Source organism: Fundulus heteroclitus, chromosome 15 (genome assembly GCF_011125445.2).
Source record: "Fundulus heteroclitus isolate FHET01 chromosome 15, MU-UCD_Fhet_4.1, whole genome shotgun sequence".
Taxonomy (NCBI): domain Eukaryota; kingdom Metazoa; phylum Chordata; class Actinopteri; order Cyprinodontiformes; family Fundulidae; genus Fundulus; species Fundulus heteroclitus.
Window position 1 is genome coordinate 19,925,475 of NC_046375.1, and position 22,867 is coordinate 19,948,341.

The following is a 22,867-nucleotide window of genomic DNA, read 5'->3' on the forward strand; positions in this document are numbered from 1 at the left end:
TGTTTTCAATTTGTTTTGCTGTGAATCCTTATCTAATCAAGATTTTTTTTTCACCTACACTCCCAACAAAAGCTACCATGTGCCATAACATGGCTCTGATGTTATCAGGGTTCTTTTGAGTAGCTTCATTTGTACCGTTCTTGTTTTGTGTTTTTAAATCTCCTTTCTATTTACACATCTATATTCAATTTCCTTTCTCAGATGTAAAAACAGAGGAATATTCAAAGATCTGTGCCTGTTAAAGTTTTAAAGACCTTCATTACAACATCAGCGCTTGCTACAGGAAGTGATGTCCTTCATGGCTTCAGGGTCAGGCACGGACTTTAACCATAAAGGCAACGTATGCCGCTTGGGGCCCTTTTCCAGTAAAGCCCGGTTTATGCTCGACACATCCGCGAGGTCTGTGCTGCTATGTTACATCATTTTGGCTGCCACGCCCCTCTGCACTGCCAAAAGTTTTCCGCACCTGGGAAAACTCCTAACTACGCCGGAAAGTCCAGCACCTAGACATCTTTATGATTCGGCCCACAGAAAGAAAGAGGCTTTAAAATGTTGGAAACAACAGTGTTTTTTACTTTTACGTGCAGTGGGGTGTAATACGCTTGGCATGGGAGCACAACGCTGCCCTCTAGAGTTTAGGAGAATAGTGCCACTTCAAAGGAAAATGCTGCAGATGTTGCGCCCGCAGGTCTTATTTCCACGTGTAAAGCATGAACCATCCTTTAGGGGCCCTGCCAGTAAAGGCTCCGCTGGTCCCTCTGACTGGCAAAGTCTGTGAGAAGAGCTTGCAGGTTGACTTGTTTTTAAGTGGCTGCAGTGCAATAACACAGGTAGATTTTACCTACATGGCCTTTTTATCTGATGAATGTCAGCATCACAGTTAAAGGGGATAAGTGAATGATGGGAACGAATGGCCACAATAAATACAACAAATAATGATATCATAAAATGTCCTCTCGGCTTAAAAGCTTGTCTAAATAAAAAAGGTCTCCAGCTGCTTTTTAAACGCTTTAAAATTGCCAAGGCTGCATAAAAATAAATTCTACAGTCAAGGAGTCACTACTGAAAGAGCAACAACCTGCGGATTTTAGATCAGGTGTGAAAATCCTCCAATTATCCTTTAAAGCCGGGGTGTTCTTTTTTTCTTTTTTTTTAAGCAACAATAGAAAAAGAAAGTGAAAGAAATCTAATAAAAATTCCTAGACTGGACACCAACATAGCGGTTATAAGATGAAGGCCTTAATTGTAACAGCGACGCAACCAGATGTGAAATAATTTTCTTTTCTAAAGGAGCTGCACAGGAATGCATACTTTTATCCTTTTACTTCTAGATCCGTCAGAAATCTTTCAGCTCTGGCCCTCAGAATCTCCACCGCACACTTGTGAATTCCTGAAGGTCCCTGTTTGAGCAGCCGTTGTCATAGAGCGGTGGCACGTTTATCATGGAAATTAATATTCAAAACTTAGAATGTCAAACAAATCAATTGAAAAGCCCAGTCGTTAAGTTATTGAACAAAAAGAACTGAAAGGATTTACAGGTATGAAAGATGCCCGTCCATTCATTTAATTTACCTGGATGTCCTTGCAGGGTGGAGAGGGCTTGATCTCCAGCAGTCATTGAGCAAGAGGCAGAGTACACCCTTGGACAGGTCGCCAGTCTGGCACAGGGCAACACGAGAGACAACCGCTGCAAACCACACACTCATACTCAGAGGCTATTTGGAGTGAACAATAAACCTTCCATGGCTATTCTGTGACTGTAGGAGGAATTGGAGTACATGAAGAGAGCACACACAGGGCTGGGATTTAAGCCCAGGAGCTTCTCTGCTGCAAACTGTGCAGGCTGTCAGTTTGTATTCCCTGTAGTCAAACAGTGATCTCTAACAGATGATAATGATATTACGGCGGTTATCATTTGTTTTTACATGTGCAAAGCAGCCATATTGGATTTTTCAGATCTAGCTGGTGAAAATCCCTCCAACTCTCCAGGTTAAACTTTAATGACTGTCGATTTTTTTTTTTTTTCCCCATCTTTGAACCTCCAAGTAGAAATGGGATGCAGTTTGAGCAAAAACATCAGCCTTTTTTTCTTTCTTTTTTTTTTTTTCCCCTAGCCGTTAATGGATTTGTTACTGTCGTTTTCATGCGACTGAGCAATCATAGCAAAACACGTTTGCATTTGTGCTTTTTTCCGTTCTAACTGATTCCTCTTGGTCATCAGGAGAACAGTGCTGACAGCTGCCCGCTGCGCTGTGGGGGGATTTTATTTCAATACGATCAAATAAAATGTTGATCCTACAGTATAAAAGCACTTCTTTTCACTGGCGGTGGCGAACAATGAAAGACAAAATGTTAATGCGAGCACCACACTCCAGCACATCACTTTCCTCTGAAATACAAAAACAACCATTTTTTTTTTCTGTGTGTGTGTGTTTTGTTTTTACATCTTATTTGCTTATAACTTGCATGCACTTCTCTTGTAAATAAGATAATTTAAGCCTCTGGTATAATGCTGATATTTCCAACAGCACTCATGCCGCCCACTCGAGCTGCTATTTTCACAGTTCAAATCTAAGGACACTTTAGCATGTTTGCGTTTTGTGCGGCCTATCCACGTCGAAGAAATTAGACTTTAGAAACACCATTCAGCCGATAATGTTTCTGAATTCCGTACCAATAAGGGTTTTATCTACATTGGCGAGTGTGCGCAGCATATTGAAGCGTGCGAGAAGAACTGCCTGGTGCACTGCAAAAACTAAAAATTACTAAAGGTTTCTTGAAATTAGTGCATTTATCCTTGATTTGAGCAGATAAGATAATAATAAGATGATTTGCCAATGGAATAAGATTTTTGCACTTAAAATAGGAACAACTCATCTCCATCTTATTTCAAGTGCAGTATATCTAGTTATCTTATTTTAGGGCTCAAAATACTCGTTCCATTGGCAGATAATCTTATTTACCTGCTCAAATCAAGGACAAAAACACTAATTTCATGAGATTTTTAACTCTGTTTAGTTCTGTTTTTGCAGTGTGGTGCAGTTGAGACTTATGTGGATGGTCATTGCACGGTCATGTGCATTACATTTCACAGGAACGCACACGCTCAATGACAAAAGGGCCAGCACCAAATCGACTTGCATGAAATGTGTGCATGTATATTTGAAATAAAAAAATAATGGCTGCCTTTACGTTTTTGGCTATAATTGATTAGGTGTAGCTCTCCGCTTGTGTTGCTGTTTTTTTTTTTGTCTTTCTTTCTAAAAAGACTCTGTTGCTTAGCGATAAGCTGCTAAACACTGCCTATTACTGTATGATCACTGCATAAACTGAGTATGCGCGGCAAAATATAACTTGAGCTCTATTCTTCTCCTCCCTTTTGTAGTCATAGTAGACCTAGATATTTCAGATGATTAGCCAGCTGGCGGTCTCTTGCAGCTCCAAATTATAATAACACATCAACGTACAAGAAAGATAAATGACTTTCTAGCCGTCAACTAATGAGGTTTTTTTTTTTGCCATGAAGGTTGATGGTTATAAATGAATTGTTTGTATCAGACGTTGTATAAGACAGATTATATTTACACTTCGCTTTTATTATTGTGCTTGTACGGCACCATTAATTTTTTCGAACCAAATGTACATGCAGTTATCGACGGTATATTGGTCCAGGAAAGAAGTTTCTCTATTGATTTTGATCAGTTATTTAAACCACCTATAAAACTCAAGAAAGAAAGAAAAAAGCTGAGAGAAAATAGCCTATGAATAGTTCTAGCATTAATTATAGCAGCCCTCAAGTCTGCCTGTCCGGGATGTACATTCAGTTTAAAGGAAAGAACAATAAGGAAATACAAGAAATACTTTTTGGGTTTGACGTAGTAGGGCATTATAAAATCACCTGGCCCATATTGTTTCCCAAATTTTATAAATGTAACCTCAAGTGTACTTAAACAAATACCAGATATCACGCTGTCAGTGCATTTTGAACAAAAAAAAATAATTTTTTTTTAGTTGTATCAAGCTAACTGGGGCTTACATATTCTAGGATGTAACTCTTGGGTTTTTATTTGAAGGAATGACCTTGTGGAGAATTTGGTTGGACATCCACCCGTGTGAAGACATTAAATATGTTCCATTAGTAAATAATATTTCTCCCTGTAAAATGGTGTGCTTCATATTGTGTTGAAAATGTCATAAGGCTTTCGAGATTGTTGGGAAGTTATCAGCCCATCCACCTTGGCATTTTGTATGCTCCGCCCGAAGATTGAATTAACTCCTGTTTTTATAGAGGTGTGTTCACTCTGATGATGATCAAGTATTGAAGTGAATTATATTAGTAGCCCCTTCTCTTGCTTCCTCTCTTAAATGTCACTTAGTTTTTCACTCAAAGCTTTTCTTTATTTTTGCCTAAGAACTAATGATAGAGGGTGGGATCTCGTGCCTCTTTGCATACGTTCGTTTTTCTGTGACGGCACATCTACGTTTCATACATCTATATCGCCCTTGCGCATCTTCAGCCTGCTTCCTGCACAACTCCAGCTGTGCAAATACTCATTCTCCGTAGCTCATTTGAAACTGAATTGAACATTACTTCAGTTTTTAATTTCAATTTTAGAGAATAAAAAAACGATGTTTTCAGATGATTCCCCGCAATAAGCCATTACATTTGGTAGATTTAATAGCTTGTGCTAGACTGACTGTGTTAGCATTGCTGCAGTTCAGTTTCCCTTATGTTTCCAACAGGTTAATGTATTTATTAACTTTGTGGTAAAACTTGATAAGGAGTGAACTTTAAAGCCATCGCTGCTAGCTTTAACCTCCTCTAGGAGTTGCCATCAAACCCACGAGTGCATTAGCGAGGCCTAATTGGCAAACAAGCGGCGCATCGGTATTTTGTTCTCAAGTTGCTGCTGAATGTGCAAAACCACTTAATGTGTTAAAATCCAAAGCAACCGCTGTTAGATCTGCGTCCCGGTTCTTGATGAAGCTTCAGGCTTGTCAGCAAAAACGACGCGCTCCCCATACCCGACATTTACATTTCTGAGCGGCGCCGAGACACCGCTCCGCGCAGTAGCACTCTGCAGATCTCACCGTCAGACATTGATTAGCAACCTGGGGAGAGAGAACACAGGTACAAACAGCTGTCACAGCTGAAGAAAATCAACACAGGGAAGAGAGGCGCATGCAAATGAGTTCAAATGAACTGTCACAAAGTTTGATTTTTCCTCTTTTTTTTGGGGTGGGGAGGGGGGGCTTTTTTCATCTTAAGCAAATCTGCAGAGATATCTTTTGTGACTCAGACCGTGTCAAAAAGATGGGTATGTACAAGTTACTCCTGCATCGTTTGAGGACATTTGTACGAACGACAAAGCTGTACTGTAAACCGTCAAATCACCTGTTAAACGAGATGCCGTAACGACATCAACGGCGCCTTTGTGCCATTCAGGCAATGCTGATTAATTACCGACTGAAAGCAAATGTTCTCTAGCGTCTGCAACGTTCTCCTGGGATTGTTAATGTCTGCCTACATGTCCTAATATAAATCTTCCAAAATAAGCAGGGGGAGGAGGGGGGGTACGGCGCTTTGTGAGTGTTGGTGCCCAACAGAGAGCAGGGTGACACTGAAGGTGTGGGCGCCGGCCTCACAGTTTCTGCGATGTGCTCTGACACACAGATGGCAGCTGACACAACACAGATCGACTCTCACTCCGTCCTCGCGCACCCACCCACACACGCGCTCCCCTCCTTCTCTCCAAAATGGATGTTCCGTCTCACGTTCGCTGTTGATAGACGCGTCGACGGGGCCGGAGCTCTCTCGCTTTCTTCCCTCCTTTTCCTGTTTCCTCGCCGATCAGAGAGACGCCGCCCGGGTTGGAGTGGAGGGTTCATTACAGACGATGTGATTTAAGAGGAGTATCCACAAAGCAGCTTCTACGGTGCATAAAAGTCCCACGTGCACGTTGCAAACGACTTCTGTGAGCGCTGGCCAAATTTTCCCGCGAAAGTTCGGCACGCCGCTTCAACCGGATTTCCACTTTCACCGCAGCCTTTTTGGTATTTCTCTCCCCCCACCTAGCTACTAATGAACATTCTGGGCAAATCTGAAAAATGTTAATGCAAGCAAATGATGCCAATATATGTGTGCAAATTGTTTTGAACACCCTCCAGGCTGGAGCTGATTCACACAGTAGCCCTGCTTTCCCGCAGCCAAATCACAAGCTCTCAGTTCATTACTTCTGACAGGACACAGAGGGCTATGAGGGATTGATGCGCTCACATACAAATGCTGTTCCCTCTCTTCCCCCTTGCCTCTACCAGTGGCGTCGTGGAAACCAAATTAACCATGGCTGAACATGGCACTGCAAATGGATGACTTTGTATTGAAGACTTTTGGCTTAATGATGCCTGCTTTCAGCAAAATGCTAATATCAGCTGGCATTTTGGATGTTGACAAGAGGATATTCTGCAGGTAAAAAGGTCTCAGATGCATCCGTGATTTGTTCATTGATGTAGCGGTGGCCAAATGTTTTGACAGAAATCATATTCTTCATGAACATGAACAGCTTTGATCATGGTCATTTTCAATGCGTTCAGTAGGCTATGAAAGGCATGCTTTTAATTGCTAACAACAAATGAACTGCTAATGTCATTTCAATGAGGTTATTGTCAGAGCAGGAGAAACTATTAATCAGAAAAAATCAGAAAATAATATCACGCTTTCATTGTTTTAGTGAACTTTGAACTATATTTGATTGATGTTCATTAATCAGTCAGTTTAATAACTTGTCAAAATCAGTCTAAAGACGGATTTACTTATTTATTCCAGTGAGCTCCGTGTATTAAACTCAAAGAAAGAACCAGGAGATTTGTAAACCTTCTTCTGGTTTCAGAATTTAAAATCAGCCTGAAATTTGACTCCTCCAATTATATGCTAAAAAGAAACAAGAGCTGATAATAAAAAAAATACCATCAACAAATGTATTGTTAGCCAAGTATTTGGCCACTAGGGATCTAAAACAAAGTATATCAAAGTAACACTAATTCTAACATACTACAGATGACAGAAATATTAATAACCAGGAAACAATGAAAATAACTAATTTCAAATTCAAAGTAATTCAAATTGAATAAAAACCTTAGAAGTGCCGGGCGCTTTCTGGCTGTTTGGAAAAATTTAATCTTACGCAAACCTCACAAGGCGTTCATACAAGATAGATTTTCGTTTTTCTTTTTGCCTTTATTTTACCAGGTTCAATGATGTAGAAGCACTTCTTATTTACAAACATAAATAAAATGTATGATGTGGAAAAATTTTATTGTTTTCTGACCCATCTACTGACTCCAGATCAGCGGAAAAGTTCACTTCCAAGGTCGACTGGTGCAGGGGGGAGTTGGTCGACCGCTCAGGTGCAAGCTTAAACAGGACCAAGGACAAATGGAGGTTACACCATCTAAGCATGCTATAAATGTTTCCTTTGGGCATCAGAGGCACACGTGCTTCAAAAAGTGTTTCAAAAATAACAATATATCATATCTGTACAAATTACAGTAGAATGGACTTGGTATCCACATTTAGTCATCACTCTGTAAACTCTAGCGTGCAATCACAATCAGTGAAAACTTTATTTATAAAGCACTTTAACATACCACCAGGCAGCCAATGGCCACCCACTGAATCAACTCAATAAAAACTAAAGATGAACAAAAGCAAAAGAAACTTCAAAGACTGGCGTACTGATCATGCTCGCTGGAGCTAAAAGCCAGTGTATAAAGATGAGATTTTAAAAGAGACTTATTTCAATAAGGGTTCTGGCAGAACTCACAGAAAGAGGGCGAGCGTTGCTGAGTTTAGGAGCTGCAGCTCGGCCTCCCGCGGTCTCAAGTCGAGACTCTAAGAAGCACCAAGGGCATTTGATCTTCAGATGTCGGAGCTCCACAAGGACAACGGCCATGTAGGGAGCTCAGGAAGATGAGCCGCCAGACCATGTGAACATTTAAAAGCCAAGAGGGAAATTTTAAGGCCTAAAAGTAACAGGCAGCCAGTATTGGGGCGGTGTGCTCTCACCGTCTTTACTCTGTTAATAGACGGGCAGCAGGATTTTGGGTCAAATTTCCCGTACACAACGCTGCACTCACATTGAATGTTGGACACACTCAAAAGTTAATTCTATTTTTTATATATTTTTTTTAATTTACAGTTAACCGTTGATTATTTTAAAACTTACTTGATTTCTAAATGATAGTAAACAGGGGTTATTGACCTCGAGCCTTTTCTCTCAGTAGACTTTGACATGTGCTGTCAGGCATTCGGATAAAGATGATAGACATGATGTCCTCGTCGTGTGTTGAGATACTGAGCAACCACTGGCAAGGACAGATTCAAACGTATGCTCCTACAAGGCCAGTTAAACAGGCCGGCTAAAAGAGGCTAAGTTCTAGAGAGAGAGACTTTAAAAGGGAGAGGTGCTTGAAATTACTCTTCTTTTATGTATTATGGTTGCCTTCAAGTAACCTGCTAACTAAGTATGCTCTTATCATCTCTGCATCAAAAAATGTCCACACAGGTAAAATACTGCTGCCAGTAAGATTGCACCCATATCAACCCCTAAGGAAATCATTAGGAAGGGCTTCACTTTCTGTAAAGGAAATGTCGGGGTACCCAGCAAAGTTTTGCCAGTGCCAGTATCGGCTCCTACTGAGGATTTGGCAAAGGGACGGGGCTGCTCTAGATTGATCTAGAGCAGGGGTCACCAACATGGTGCCCGTGGGCACCAGGTAGCCCCCCAAGGACCACATGTGATGCCATCGGGCCTGTTTAAAGAAATAGCATCAACCACTAGTGAGCTGCATCTAAAATAGTATTTTTGTTCTATTGCTTTTCCTTTTTAATCACACTTGCTTTTATCTAGATCTAAAAATGACAAACGCATGGAAAATGGCAGGTGGCAGTGTTTCTGCGTGCACAGGGAGACTCAGATGCCGGCTGGATGTCAAGAAGAAGGGCAGAAAATGGACATTAGCTGTGCTTACAGGCCAAAAATCCTTGATCGGATTAAAATGTGTTCGGATTGAAGCAGAAAAATATAATCCGAATACATCGTCTATATGGGCACAAGATCAACTAATCTGATCATGACGTGCGTTTACATGCACCAGCCTTTATTCAGAATAGAGGCACTCTGATATGCACAGAGTTGTCAAATGTCCTTAAAAAATCAGATAAAGTTGTACTGGGAAAAAAAAAGAAAAAAAACAGAAATGTGTTCGCTCTGTGTCTTCAAAGCGCCCAGAATGGACCTGAGCCTGGTTCTAAGAATGGTTGAGATGTTACTGTCCTCCCTAATAAAGCTACCACCCGTCTCATTTGGACTACGGTTTTATTCTGTTGAGCTCAATCCGATCAAAATTTTCCAACTGGCATATTTACTTAATTTGTTTTTATTCTGACCAGAATACGTCCGATTAATCTGATTACTTGTGTCCGTGTAAACATAGCTCCTACTATTCTACAGGAAGTAGCAGGATGGGATCATGATGCTGCCACCTCCGTGCTACACCGTAGACGTGGTGTTCTTTTGGTGCTGCTTTCAGATCAGCCGTTCTCAAACCTACCAGCCTGCGACCCCCGAAATAACAGCGCCTGAGACTGGCGACCCACTTTTGGCGGGTGGGGTTTCTTTTTCTACTTTTGGAAATTACGAGAATAAAAAAAAAAAAAGTCCAGCCTGGGTTAAAATGCGGAATGCCGAGCATCTTGTAAAGTTATACTTTGGTATCGGTTTCACAACGAAGGAAATACTAAATCTTTTTTAGCATCAAATCATCTCTCGACATCTTGTGACCCCCTGGTGGGGTTGGGTGGGGTCCCGACCCCCATTTTGGGTAGCCCTACTTTAGATCATAACACATTCACGCAGATGGGAACATGGATGTTTTCTTCGGGGGAAAAAATGGCTTCTTCTTAATAACCCAGAGCCAAGACGTACAGAGAATACAGAGAAAAATCACCTACCGAACTCAGAAAACGCAGCTCCTTCCGTTTTGGTGTCAGGCTTTTGACGTCCTCCCAGGCCAGCTTCTATCTTGTCCTTTCAATGCCCAATTTTTTGTAACGTCGCTGTCCCTGTTTCCTCCAATTACCGGTGACTATCTTTGTTGTCCCATCGCGTATAAATAACGCTGCGGAACGTTTGGTCCCCTGCTCCTGACTGATAGCTTTTGTACAAACACGTCCCTCTGATCGTTTGTAACCCCAAAGGGAACAAATGGGGACGAGTCAGGAAGATCCTACTGAGACAGCTGTGGATGACTTCATGAATTCATGAAAGAGAATGAATTATTTATCTGTGTGGTATTAAATGTGGGGAAAGTGTTGCAATAATTTATCACGCTCTCATTATGTTTACGCCACGGCGAGCTGGACTTTTAAGAGAGGTGTATAGACTCTTCATACTCATCATTACACACAGAGCGATGCGTCTCGAGGGTTTTTTTCTGTTCGTTTTCATGGTTGTAGGTTACAGCTTATAAAAGCCCCAAACTTAGCTTGCAGTGAAATAAACCTCGAATCCATCACCTCTAGTCGTGACTCCTGAAACTGAAGCCGCTGCGAATATCCGCATAACCCACATTTGTTCAGATATCAATCGCCAGCTGCATAATTGGCAAACGTAAAAAAATAAAAAAGATGAAGTTCTTCGTACCAGGAAGAGCGAGTCGGATCAATAAACAAACTTAGAAGGCAGCGAGTGAGTTTTAAAAACCCGTCTGAGGATGTGTGTGGGTAGCCGATCACTGGGGATCGCGCAGAGATCTTCCTACCGGCGCGTGCTGCAGGGGATTGATGCGAGTCTGCAACCGAAGGGCATGAGTCGGTACAACCTAGAACATCCGCTCCTCTCCGCAGGTGCTGAACGCTTTTGAGACGGAAAGTAAAATCAACTAAAGCGGCTCTGAACCGCGCTGCTGTGGGACCTCTGCGGTCCGAGCGTAGTCGACGGTTTAAACGGACGGAAGTTTGGTCCGAGCGCCGCGGCCCGATTGTTTAGTCGGGGCCTGCTATGTCACTCCTGGCTGTTTGTAGCTGCGCTGTGAAGCTCTCCTCTGCCTTTTAATGGCTCTTTTTGGCAGTCTTGAGGTTTATGGAGCCCCTGTGTTTCTTCTCTCCTCATTCTTTCTTTTTTTTCTCCTCCCCCCCCCCCCCCCCCCCCCCCAACCCTCCTTTCGCTATAAATGCAGGAGTTTGTGTCTCCGGGGAAATTATACATGTCACTATCTCAGTGACAGCCAGCCCATCTATTGTAAATTATCACGAGTGACGACGACGAGAGGGAGGTTCGCTTCGCCATCTTCACCGTGCACTTCAGTTAACCACGCTGGCTCCCTTACCGCGGCTGCCTCCTTTCTGATTAGATTGCATCTCATTTGTGTGTTTTTGGAGACGTCTAGATGGCGGTCTGTGTTGATAAAGATGGAGGGCGAACAGGCGGGCATTAGAGGGGGCGGGAATGGACCATCGGCTTGTAGCCGCAGTGGCCTCATGCTGCGTGAGACCAACGGGACTGCAACATGTTGTTATTGACGCCCCGGCCTGTTTTTATGTTAATCTGCATTATATTTACTCGGAGCCACTTAACCCTGACGCTGGCCCACAGTCAGAAGAAAACAGGAGCGCCACCAGGCACATGGCTTTTTTTTTTTTTTTTTTTTTTCACGTTGGACGCCGCTGAGCAGATCTAAATGCGTCCCGCGCAGCGACCGACACCTTGGCGCATCCATTAATTTCTCTGATCTATGACTCAGACGTATGATTTGCAGTTAATGTTACAAAGCGAGGGCCCAAGGGGCAAATTGCTGCTTGTACGCTGCATTGTCTGCGCCTTCCTGCATCATCACCAGAGTGACTTATTCTCAGCTGGTGAAGCCCACGTCCATGCCTGCTCCAGTTATTTTAGGTAGACTGAAATAGATATGAACGCATTAATATATTAATGGTTGTTGTTTAGGAATATATCAGTAAGGATGTGCATTTGGAAAAAAAAAAAAAAGAGAGATGTTGAAATTATTTTGGAGTTGTTTTGATATCTAGCGACTATGCTATATAGTAATTACGACATATGCATCAAATCGCTGTTGAACAACACTGTCAAAGCTTTGGTTTGGTGCACTTCTGGTCATGGTAGCTGAATGAGAGAGTATAATAACAGACTTTCATGATAGCTGGGATCCTCTCTACTCTCATGTGGTGATGCTTTTTAAAGTTGTAGAATTAGCATTTCAGTTCTGCAATTTGACATTCTGCTTATATATATATATATATATATATATATATATATATATATATATATATATACTTTCCATGAATCGGTGTAAATGACAGGCCTGTTTGCATTCTTTTGTGCTGCTTGTCCTCCAACCACTGTGAACCCACCCCACGTTGCACGCGGCAGTTTATTTTTAGAGAAATCCACTGATGCATTATTGCTTCTATAAATACCCACGAGGGCATCTAATGTCTATTAATCTGTCACCAAAAATAGTTCTCGAACACCGCTGTCCGCTGCGTCCTCTTTGTTTTGCTTTGTTGAAAACTATAGTGTCCATCTGAGAGAGGGAGAGAGAGAGAGTTTTCAGGATGTTTTTTGGAAAGAATCCCTTCCTCTGTGAGGGCTGCCAGGCTTAGGGCTGGCTGTCTCAGATAAAATAAGGACGTTGAAAAGAGAGCAGCCTCATGACTCCTAAGTTTTATTAATTCAGCTTTTAGCCCTTGTGTTTTTGCAGAGACTTGAATCCATTATAAGTGAAGGTCTTCCGCGGGCAGTTATAGCACCGTGTGGACACTGCAGTAATGGTGCATTATTGTATTAGTAGATAACACAAAATAAAAGCAAACATGAATATCTCACAGAGGTGCTTTCAAGCACATTTTAAGTGACCTTTTTATGTAATTTTAACTTTATGCATTTATCTTCATGGTCATTACTGCTGAGAAGAGCTCACTCCCTTTTCTTTTCAAGTCTACATTTTGACAAACATAAATTACATGGACTTAAACGTGGAATACTGCAAAAAATGAAGACAGATGTCACAAAAGGGCCAAGTGTGCGCTGTGATCTAAAGCTTTTAGACCTAATTAAAGTAATGAACTGAGAAAGTATTGCTGAGGTTTGCAGGGGTCTGGTCACTCACCGCTGTTTGGAGGCGCAGTTTGGACCAGAGCTAGGATTGAGCACCTGTAGGACCTTATCAGCTATTCTGTTACAGATTTGGGATCGTGGTTGTAAAAACCTCTTCTGCAGCCAGCCTCAGCTGTCAGATGGCAAAGAGTTGCCTCTAAATACTTTAGTATGGCTACTGGAGTTTGTGGTGAATGCAATGACCGGAAGATGCTTTAGTCCCGTGGCCATGAAGTAAACTTGAACAATCTGCAGCCCATGATTTAGCTCGATAGTTTGTCCGGGGTTGTTTGGATTTTCACAACAGCACTGTTGAGACATCTCCAGTTTGGTCCAGAAGGCTTTTGGTTTGTTCAGAGTACACTTTAAACACGTCACTCATCCTGACCCGGTCCTTTAAGGAAAGGTTTTCTGTTGCCAATGCATCAACTCTAGGTCAGTACCGTTTGGATGCTTCCTGCCTCTGAGGTTTAACTTTTAATATCTGAATCCATATCTGGACAGCCTGGCATGTTGTTCTTTTTGAACATTTCTCAGGGCATTGCAGTCTGATCTTGGCCTAAACGTGATTGGATGTCCACTTCTAGGACCGTCTTCAGTGGTACTTTTTTAGGAAGAAAGTTTCTTTCTGCTGCACGAAGCTCTCCGAGTGGTTTATAACTCTTCCCAAGTTAATAGGTGGCAACAGCCACTTCTCTAAGCTTATTGCTGATGTATTTTCCTCTTGGCATTTTGTTAGTGCACATCATGGATGCTGCTGAATGTTCTTATACAAGCAGTCAGCGGACTGATTGGATTAATGTAAAAGGACCAAATTCGAGCTTTTGCACGTTTAGGTTTGTAGTTAACGACAATGTCTTGACTCCTGCAAACATCTGTTAGTTTATTGGGGTTTTATGTGACAGACCAACTGAAAGGAGAGCATTTTTGTGAAGTGGAAAAAAAGTGATGCATGGTTTTCAAACATTTTCAACTCTGACCACTTTCTTTTTTGCTGCTGAAGACTTGACATACTCGGAGTGGCCGAGGGGCTGTACAGTTTCGTAAATATATATAAAAAAAAACATAAAAAATGACAACACAGAAGTGCCTACAATTAGAAAAATAAAACACTAATAACAGCACAGTCTGAATTTTCTGCTCAACTGGAACGTGTTCTTGGGACTTAAAATCATTCAAGGTTGCATCCAGTCCTTCCAGTAGGAGGAAGATTGTTCCAGAGTTTTGGGAGCAACAACAGAAAAAGCTTCGTCTCTCCGGGTCGAGAGACGAGTCCTGGGTACATCTGCAAGCAGAGGTAGTTTTTTTTTTTTTTTTCTCACGTGTCCTGTCTGGCAGTGTAGCATTAAGAATTGTTGTCTTAATGCCAAAGAGAGCCCAACAGATTTTACTTTCACAAGTGGAGCCTTACTGCTTTCGCCATAGTGCTCTGCTTGATTTATATTTCCAAGCTGTATTAGATTTTATCCTGGGATTATTTCATGTTCAATGGACACAAAAAAAGAGGAGAAAAAGATGAGACAACATGCTAAAAGGTAGAAAAGGTGAACAAATAGAAGAGGGGAAAAGGAGAGAACAAGATAACATCCTCGGAGTCTGCTTCTACACATTCAAAGAAAGATATAAAAAGAACTGGTACAAAAAACCAACGCCTTGATACCATAACTGAAGAATATATAGCATAATTTAATATGGGATGTATAAAGTGACAGCTAAAGATAATAATAGCGATTTTCTGTATAGAAGTGAATCTGTAAGCACCTGTAGGTGTTTGTGAGAGAGTGCACTTGTGTATGTAAGGATTATCCATAAGAAAAATTCTCAATAGTGGTTATGAGGAGCCAAAGAACCCCCCCCCCCCCCCCCCCCAACCCAGAGCACAGAGGCAAACAAATGGGAAACCAGAACCCCAGTTGCACAAAAGGGCCCGCAGAGCAAATGAGCCCAAGAGGGACTAACGCAGCCATAGCTGCCTCCCCCACCTCAGGGGAGAGGAGATAGGAGCCCCAAGAAAGCCCCAAACAGTCACAGTGCCAAAGCCCCCTGGAGCTTCGGGGACAAGCCAGCTACGCTGGGGGCGGATCCAGCCAAGAGACCCGAGGCCCAGGGGCGCGCCCCACCAAGCCGCCACCAGGGGTGAGCACTGAGCACCCAGCCCCGGACACCCCGTTGACCACCAACACCCCAGTGGGTCAAGGCACCAACCAACGGAGGAGAGCAGGACGGGGGTAAGGGGCTCCACACTTAGTGGAGACCTGAGATGTCCCAGGTGGGGGAACGTCCAAACCCAACCTTGAAAAAAAAGACAAACAGAAAGATATGTTATATAAGGAACTCCCTGACCATTTCAACAATTAAAAAGTCGAAACTGAAATCTTAAAATAAACCCTTAGATGTGCCGGCGAACTGTTAACACTATTAACTGTGAAAATGTTTAACAGATATGAATATCTGAAAGGACCCGGTCATCCAAAATATGTCGTGGAACTTTCAAAGTTTATAATATCTTTTCAGCATGACTATAATATACCCTCTGGCTTCATTTTGAATCAGTCCACCTCTCCTTAATTAATATGGGCTGCTTATGAAAACGCAGTTCAGGCAATTTGCCCCTGACATTTTATTTAACACCTGCTATTTGGTGTGAGTAATTTCCTATTGGTACATTAGGCATGGATAGAGGTCTTCATTAGCATTGCTCGGAGCAGGCAGGCAGGTGGAGATGTAGCAAAGCCGTCTGATGTCAACATAAACCGACATGACAGCATCTTTTCCACAGCAACTGTCCAATTCCACCTGTACTTATCAAACCGTGGGCTCGCATCCAGTCCGTGAGCGGGAAAAAGGACGGAGCGCTGCTAGCTGGCAGCCGTGCACCGGCACAGCCGCGTCCACGTGGGTCGCCTTCCACCTGCGTGATTCTGAATTATGATTTTGATTTGTCAACATGCTGGATGTGGCTCATGCTGCAAAGCAAGCAGCAATGTTGTTCTGTTTTTGTTTGTGTGTTTGATTTTTTTTTTTTTATCCATAAAACATATTCTGAGCCAAAATATGCTCAAGAGTGTGGCATTTTCCTCCTATTCACAATCCCTTCCCCGTCAGTCTTTGTCTTTGTCAGGCATCATAAAAGCGCCCAATCCCTGCGTCGTTTTGTGATGTTGTAATCCCGCAGCTGCATTTTAGAGATGATTGTCCCTGCGTGATGAAACGAGCCCTGTCAGGAGCTACACGCGATTACAGGGCTTCAAGCGGTGATCGGTCTTTGTGTACAAACATTTTTTAAGAAGCGCAATCGATGCGGCACAACACGATGATGGATAAACTCCTACAGTGTCCCGGCGATGATGAAAAAGGGTCTCCGTCTACCTTCAGAGGAAATGGGCGGAACAGCTTCACAGGAAGGCGAAGCGCAGCTTGGTTTTGGCAATCTGTCGCCTCCCCTCCGTCTCCTCCGCCTCGCAGATACATTCAGAGCGCATTCATCTCGCTCAGCGTCAGTCTCAATGTCACGGCTCATATTAAATGCTTAATGGCGAATCACTTGCGTAATGAATTCAATCAGACTGGCGACCTCAGAGGCAGCGGGAGACGTTGGGTTTCTCCTGACCTGCACGTGTTTCTCTTTATCAGAACCCCGGATCCTCCTGGCAGAATGAAAGTACGGCTGTGTTTACATTAATGGCCTTTTTAAAGCCCATTTTCTATGACATGCTTCTGAGTGATGGAGGCTGCGTTTTACATTCAAACGCCGCTATCTGAACATGTTGAAATCTCACTGTTTATTTAATGCTTTTATTTTATTATTATTTGTGGACTTTAAATCTGACCAAAGCACAGAGACGTCTCTAATCATTTATTCAAAAAAAATAATTATTTTTCTGTCTCAAAGCACCTTTATCCCTAACTTTAATGCCGGGGGTTTATTTTGGCCCTAAAATACCCTCTGTTTCCCTAAAATACTACAAATCCAACTCTCCACCTTTGCCTAATTTAACATGCACAGATCTGGGGGTATGCAAATGAAAGCAGCGTGCATCTCTGCAGCTCGCCTGGCTGCAGCTGCTCGCCCCTCAACTCTGTTCAAATATTCAGTCACACCATCGTACAGCTAAAAATGTCTTGCTAATGAATATCAAGCTTGTTAACAATCACAAGTTCCCCCCCATTGCAATATGACGGCGTGCTTTTTAAGGCCGTTACTGGACCTGATAGGTGCTCTGCTGAAGCATTCGCTGCTTATTTCTGGTCTAGCTTACGGAAACAGCCTGTTTACGTAGCTGGGCTTGTAACAGAGTTGGGCCTTTATCTGTGAAATGTGTCCTCATTTGAATGTTGGATAGTTTTGTTTTTTTTTTTGCTCTGTGGGCTCCCAAGGCAGAATCTGTTTACCAGTAACATCGTTCAAGGCTTTAATTGGATGGTTTGAAATGTTTTAAAGTAATGTTAAGAGGTTATAAGCTGTCACAACCTGCAGTAGATACCCCTCTTGGCATCTTTATTTAGTATAAATGTAGATTAGTTGGTCCCTGAGGCTGAGGCTAACAGCTGGTCTAAGAGGGAACCAGGACCGAAGTGGACTTGTTTCTTCCTAAAACAGCTCTAATCTGAAACACTTCATAGCGGTTTATGGGCATTTTTCGAGCCTACGTGGGGTGGTCACAGAAGCTGATGATCATTTGTACGGGTAATGAGTGCAGGAGGCGGTGTGCCACCGATGATTCCCTTGTGTGAAACAGGTAGTGAGCGTGGGGCCGTGCCGTCTGACATAACGAGGCAATGTAAAAAGCAAAAATTGTTAAAGATAGTGATGAGTGTTTGTCTCATGTCTGATCTCCTTTTAAACAAATGTGTGATTTTTCTTCAGGAAGCATAAGATGATACGAAAACGGTCTGACAAAAACAAAACAGTTATTATTTATATGTACACTGTATCCGTCAGAGAGCAGTTGCCAGAAGACGGGATTTAACCGCCAGGACAAAATGGGTTGAAAGCTCAAAAAGGATGAAGCAGAGTAACTCTGGTGTAGTCCGTTCAGCCTTCCTGTTATCTTCTGAAAGAGTTGATCTCTTGCAGCTTGAATGAGCAGCAGAACTGCTTTAACAATAAAAAAAAATAAGGTTTAGGGTAACCCCTAACCCAAAAATAATACTGTCATTGGCATTTTGAAAGCTGAAAGTTTGATTCCTATGGAGCCCTCTAGGGGACATGGGGAATTTTTTTTTTTTTTGCGTTACCTCACAATACTTTAGCGTTACCTCGCAAAGGTTTTTGCATCCCCTCGAGGTACGGCTGATTTATTTGTTGTGGTCTCTTCTCATTCACACACAACAATAAACCGTGAGAGCCGACGTGAGTTTTGAAACTGCAAAGCTTTGTCTTAAGCGGAAGATAAAAAGAGCATCTACAGTAAACAGCACAGCGTTCACAGACCAGTGTGATGCATTCGCGAGCGTCAGAAAGCTATGGTGCATTCAGGAGCGAGGGGCATTTCAAATTTACAAGGAAAGAGGCATAAAACGGAATAGAGCTTAACTCACACAATAATGTATTTATCCAGAAACAGTGTGGGCTTTCTAACAACACTGAATGCTCTATAATTTTATTTCTTTTAATTTTTGATTATACACATCTGCTAGCTTTTTATTCTGAAAAATCTTGAATGCATTTTCGAGCGTCAGAAAGCTATGGTGGCAGGCATGTACTTTTCGGAAACATGCACTTTGCGAGGTAATGCAAAAAAAAAAAAAATCCCCATGTCCCCTCGAGGGCTCCGTACATTCCTGCTTGCTAGGAACCAAACTTACAGCTTTCCTTTTGCAGACAGTCTTCCCATTGAGGCCATGTAGCCTCTCCATAGAAACCTGATCATGTCTACTATAAAAAGATAACTTTGTGTCTTTATAAGGCACTAATAACATCTCATGACCTGCTTACCCATCGAGCATTCAATGACTGATCGGATGTTTCAGTTTTCGATTGGCTGGTCACCGTTCGTGGCCAATCTAGCTAAAAACCATCTGGTTCTGGTCAGCACTCAGTACTTTGCTTTACACGGGGAGATCCCTGTTGGTGCGTTCCCTCCGACCTCCAAGTCCCATATAAATATCCAATGGGTTCTGTGTAAATTACCCCCCAATGGAGAAGCAGCAAAAGGTTTCTCATTAAAACCGCTTTAGCCTTTTTGAGGCCGAAGTTGTTTTAAGATGGTAGAAGTCTTCTTCGGTGTTGGCCACTCTTTGAATAGCTTTAAGCTTCAGCCTTTGGGACCGACTAATCTGGATTTATACAAAACGAAGACACCAAGAGGGGTTTTCTACTGCCCATAAGATATTAACTGCTTAAAGCTTTATAGCACCACCTCACCTTCAGAAACTCTGAACTACCCCATTAAGGGGTGTGGAATTGAATCGTTTTTCTCCTCCTGTCCTATCTCGTCGCGTCTGCTTGTTTGCAGCGGTCCTGTTGGACTCTTGTCTGTCCTGTAATCAGAATCACTCAGCGGCGTCTGACCCTTGCATTTACAAAGCTCGCCCGACGTTAGTCTGAGGGGTAATTACATCTGCTGGAGACTGAGACATGTGTTTGTTACTCTGTCTCGGCAGAGTTTAGTTTCTCAATCTGATACTGGCTTGTTTGTGTGTGTGTGCGTGTGTGTGTGTGTCTGTGTGCGTGCGTGTGTTCGTGTTTAAACAGTGCTAATTGGTACTTCAGTGTGTTTTGAGTCCACCTCTCCCGGAGTGGCTTCTGTGTCACCACCTTCTCCGTCTGACAGTCGATTTAAGCCCATCCTCTCTGCAGCAGCTGCCAACGACATTATCAGAACCCCAAGGAGAATATTCCCAAAGGGTAATTCGTCCATCTCCTTTTGCACTTTATCTAAAAGCCTTCTTTCTAGTAAGGAGGGAGGTGGGGTAGGGGTGGGGGGTGGGGGGGGGATCAGGTAGTGCTCCCTGGTGTCATTTAAATTCAGCCTGACTTGAAATGCCACGGGGGCTGTAGCAATAAATACTGTTACATGAGCACATAAAAGAATAATAAAAGACACCTGTGGCCTAATGAAGGTTGTTGATCCCGGTGGAAAAATCCGATTAAAAAATGCTTTTAGGAGAGAGTCAGCTTTTTTTCTCCCCCCCAAGCATCCCTGAAGTGTTTTTAAGTGTGAGTTTGGGTGGGCGCGGGATGCTGGAAGCGGATTTTCAGACTCTTTTTAATTTGATTACATTATTTTTTTCTCCCCCCTGCTCGACAACAAAGACACATCCTTGATTAGGAAGGTTTGCTTTAGCCCGAAACGGATGCGTGTTTTAATCACAGGTCCTGGATCTGTTTGCGGCTCCTTAATAAGGCGCGCTCCAGCTGGAGAGCTGTCGGCGTGGCCGCTTTGATCAGCGGCCCGTGAATGCGGGGATGTGCCGCAAATCGTGGAACCTCGAGACAAACGGCGCCCGTGTCAAAACGCTAACCCGTGTAGCTGGCGCTCACTAAACACAAGTACAAGTGTAAGAAATATCAGACGAAATAAAAGCCCCCCCCCCCCAATGGGAAAAGGGCAGAATCCAGTGGGATTGGAGGGCTGTGCTTCCTGCTGACTGGTGGGTGTAAGTCCCTGTTATCCTACAGTATCTGTTCATCCCTACTTTGGTCAGCTGAAGTCTCTGCCGGAGAGAGGGCTCAGTGGGAGAAGAAAAAAAAAAATGTCCAAAACTAAGCGCTGACACTCAGCCCAACTCTAGAGACTAATGGCTGGTAGTTTCCAACATATGTTGTTTTGCGTAATTGCTTTAATTGCTGTCATTGTATGTAATGGTCGGGCTTTTTCATCTTCCCTGGCGGTGCAGCCGTCCTGCTAATTATATCTGTCAGCTCTGCAGCCAAAAACGAGCGTTGCACAGCGATTCGGAGCAGTGGGAACTTTAAAATCAGAGGCTTTCTATAAACTGGCTTTGCTTTCTCATCATGCGCCTTTGTCTGACGCGGGTAAACGTTCAGGCGTACTAAGTTGTCCCTCTCCTTGCAGGTACGATACAATCACCAACACATGGGAGACTGTTTCTCCTCTTCCTAAGCCGGTCCATTCAGCGGCTGCCACTGTGTGCGGAGGAAAGATCTACGTTTTCGGGGGCGTGAATGAGGCTGGGCGCTCGGCAGGCGTCCTCCAGTCCTACATACCCCAGACCAATGCTTGGAGCTTCATTGAATCCCCCATGATTGGTAAGACAAGTGAATATACTGTGAGAAATTGTTCCAGTGTGTTTTGGGTTTTGCTAGAATTTACTTTCTCCCAATTTAAAAGTAGTCTGTTAAGCTAATTTTTTCAAGGAATCATTGAAATACATCGACATTACAGCTGTGTTTACAATGATCCCTCAAGCTACAAAGGCTAGAGATGCGCGTAGAAATTGGCCAGAATAAGCCAATTTTTTTACCCAATCTGACCAGACCAGTGAGCATCTGGCTGGAAATGGTCCAGTCCAAACCTTTATTTTAAGCACTGATGAATAAAAATTTAAAATTAGCAATTTTCACTATCTGTGAGGTGTTAGTCACTTGGTATGACTTTATGAATTTCTAGGCCAGTAGCTCACTCTGGTCGCATACAAAGGTTTTCCGATCAAATTATCATGCCCTGATGACTTTTTATATATTATTGCTATGTTGTACGTTGTTTTTGTTTTGTTTGTTAGTAAACAATTTTACCACAAGAAAATTACATAACTGGAAGTACGATATTGCGCATGCACACACTAGGTACGTTTACATGGACAAAAGTAATTGAAATAAGTCAGAATAAAAAAGCATCATGTAAACAAGCCAATCGGAATATGATGATCGGATTAAGCTCAATTGGAATAAAATTGTAATCTGAATGAGAGGGGTGGTTTATGTCGATTGATAATCCGATGCATGTAAACGCTTGTCAGGCTCAAGGTATTCCGAATGTGGCACACTGACCCAAGTGCGCATGTGCTCCTGACGTAAACGTGACCTATTACTGCCCTGCTGAGTGGCAGAAATACATCGGCAAGCAAAACTGTCGAGCCTCCCGATACAATCGTTCTGTTCAAAAAAATAAAACTATTTATGATGTTTAGCAAAGACAGAAGTACTTCTTCGTTTTTTTGTTTTTTTTGGGGGGGGGGGATTTGCTAACTCAAGTGGTTATATTCTGAATAAAACTAGATGCATATACACACATTATGATTGGATTAATTGATTGTGTGCCCGTATAAATGGTACAAAGATCATTTAATCTGAATACATTTTAATCTGATTGTGAAATTTTGTGCACATAAGCATAGCTACTGAGTAAACAAAGAGAAGCAATGGAGCCCACAGACATACAATCTTATAATGACATTATAACCAATAAATACAATCATAAGTATATGTTCTTACCTGTGAAAAGTAATGCCAGTAGATCGTGTTTGTACTGTGAATCGGTTGGTACAAATCCACATAGCACTTGAATAAGCGATTAGTGGTATATGCCACTTCCAATATGGTAACATCAATGTGTAAGTATGGCTCAATGAGGAATCTACATATGTAAGTCTGTGATGGAGCCGAGAAAGTCAGTAAGTCCAGCGGAAGTGTGAAAAGAAAGAGGTTAAGTAAGCCTAACCCTGTAGATCACGTTGCACTTTGACCAATCCGAGCTGTCACTTTACTGCTGGGCACTGCAGGACCG

The 22,867-nt window shown here is 42.6% G+C and overlaps 1 protein-coding gene across 1 annotated transcript in view; it reads left to right on the forward strand.

The window, feature by feature from the left end:
• Window positions 1-22,867, forward strand: part of LOC118566199 (kelch-like protein 29) — a 92,037-nt gene that overhangs the window by 47,991 nt on the left and 21,179 nt on the right. Inside the window, exons 2-4 of the mRNA XM_036147618.1 lie at window positions 15,163-15,311; window positions 15,955-16,070; window positions 21,169-21,390. Of these exons, the coding sequence (XP_036003511.1) occupies window positions 15,163-15,311; window positions 15,955-16,070; window positions 21,169-21,390 (487 nt within the window). The remainder of the gene's footprint in view (window positions 1-15,162; window positions 15,312-15,954; window positions 16,071-21,168; window positions 21,391-22,867) is intronic.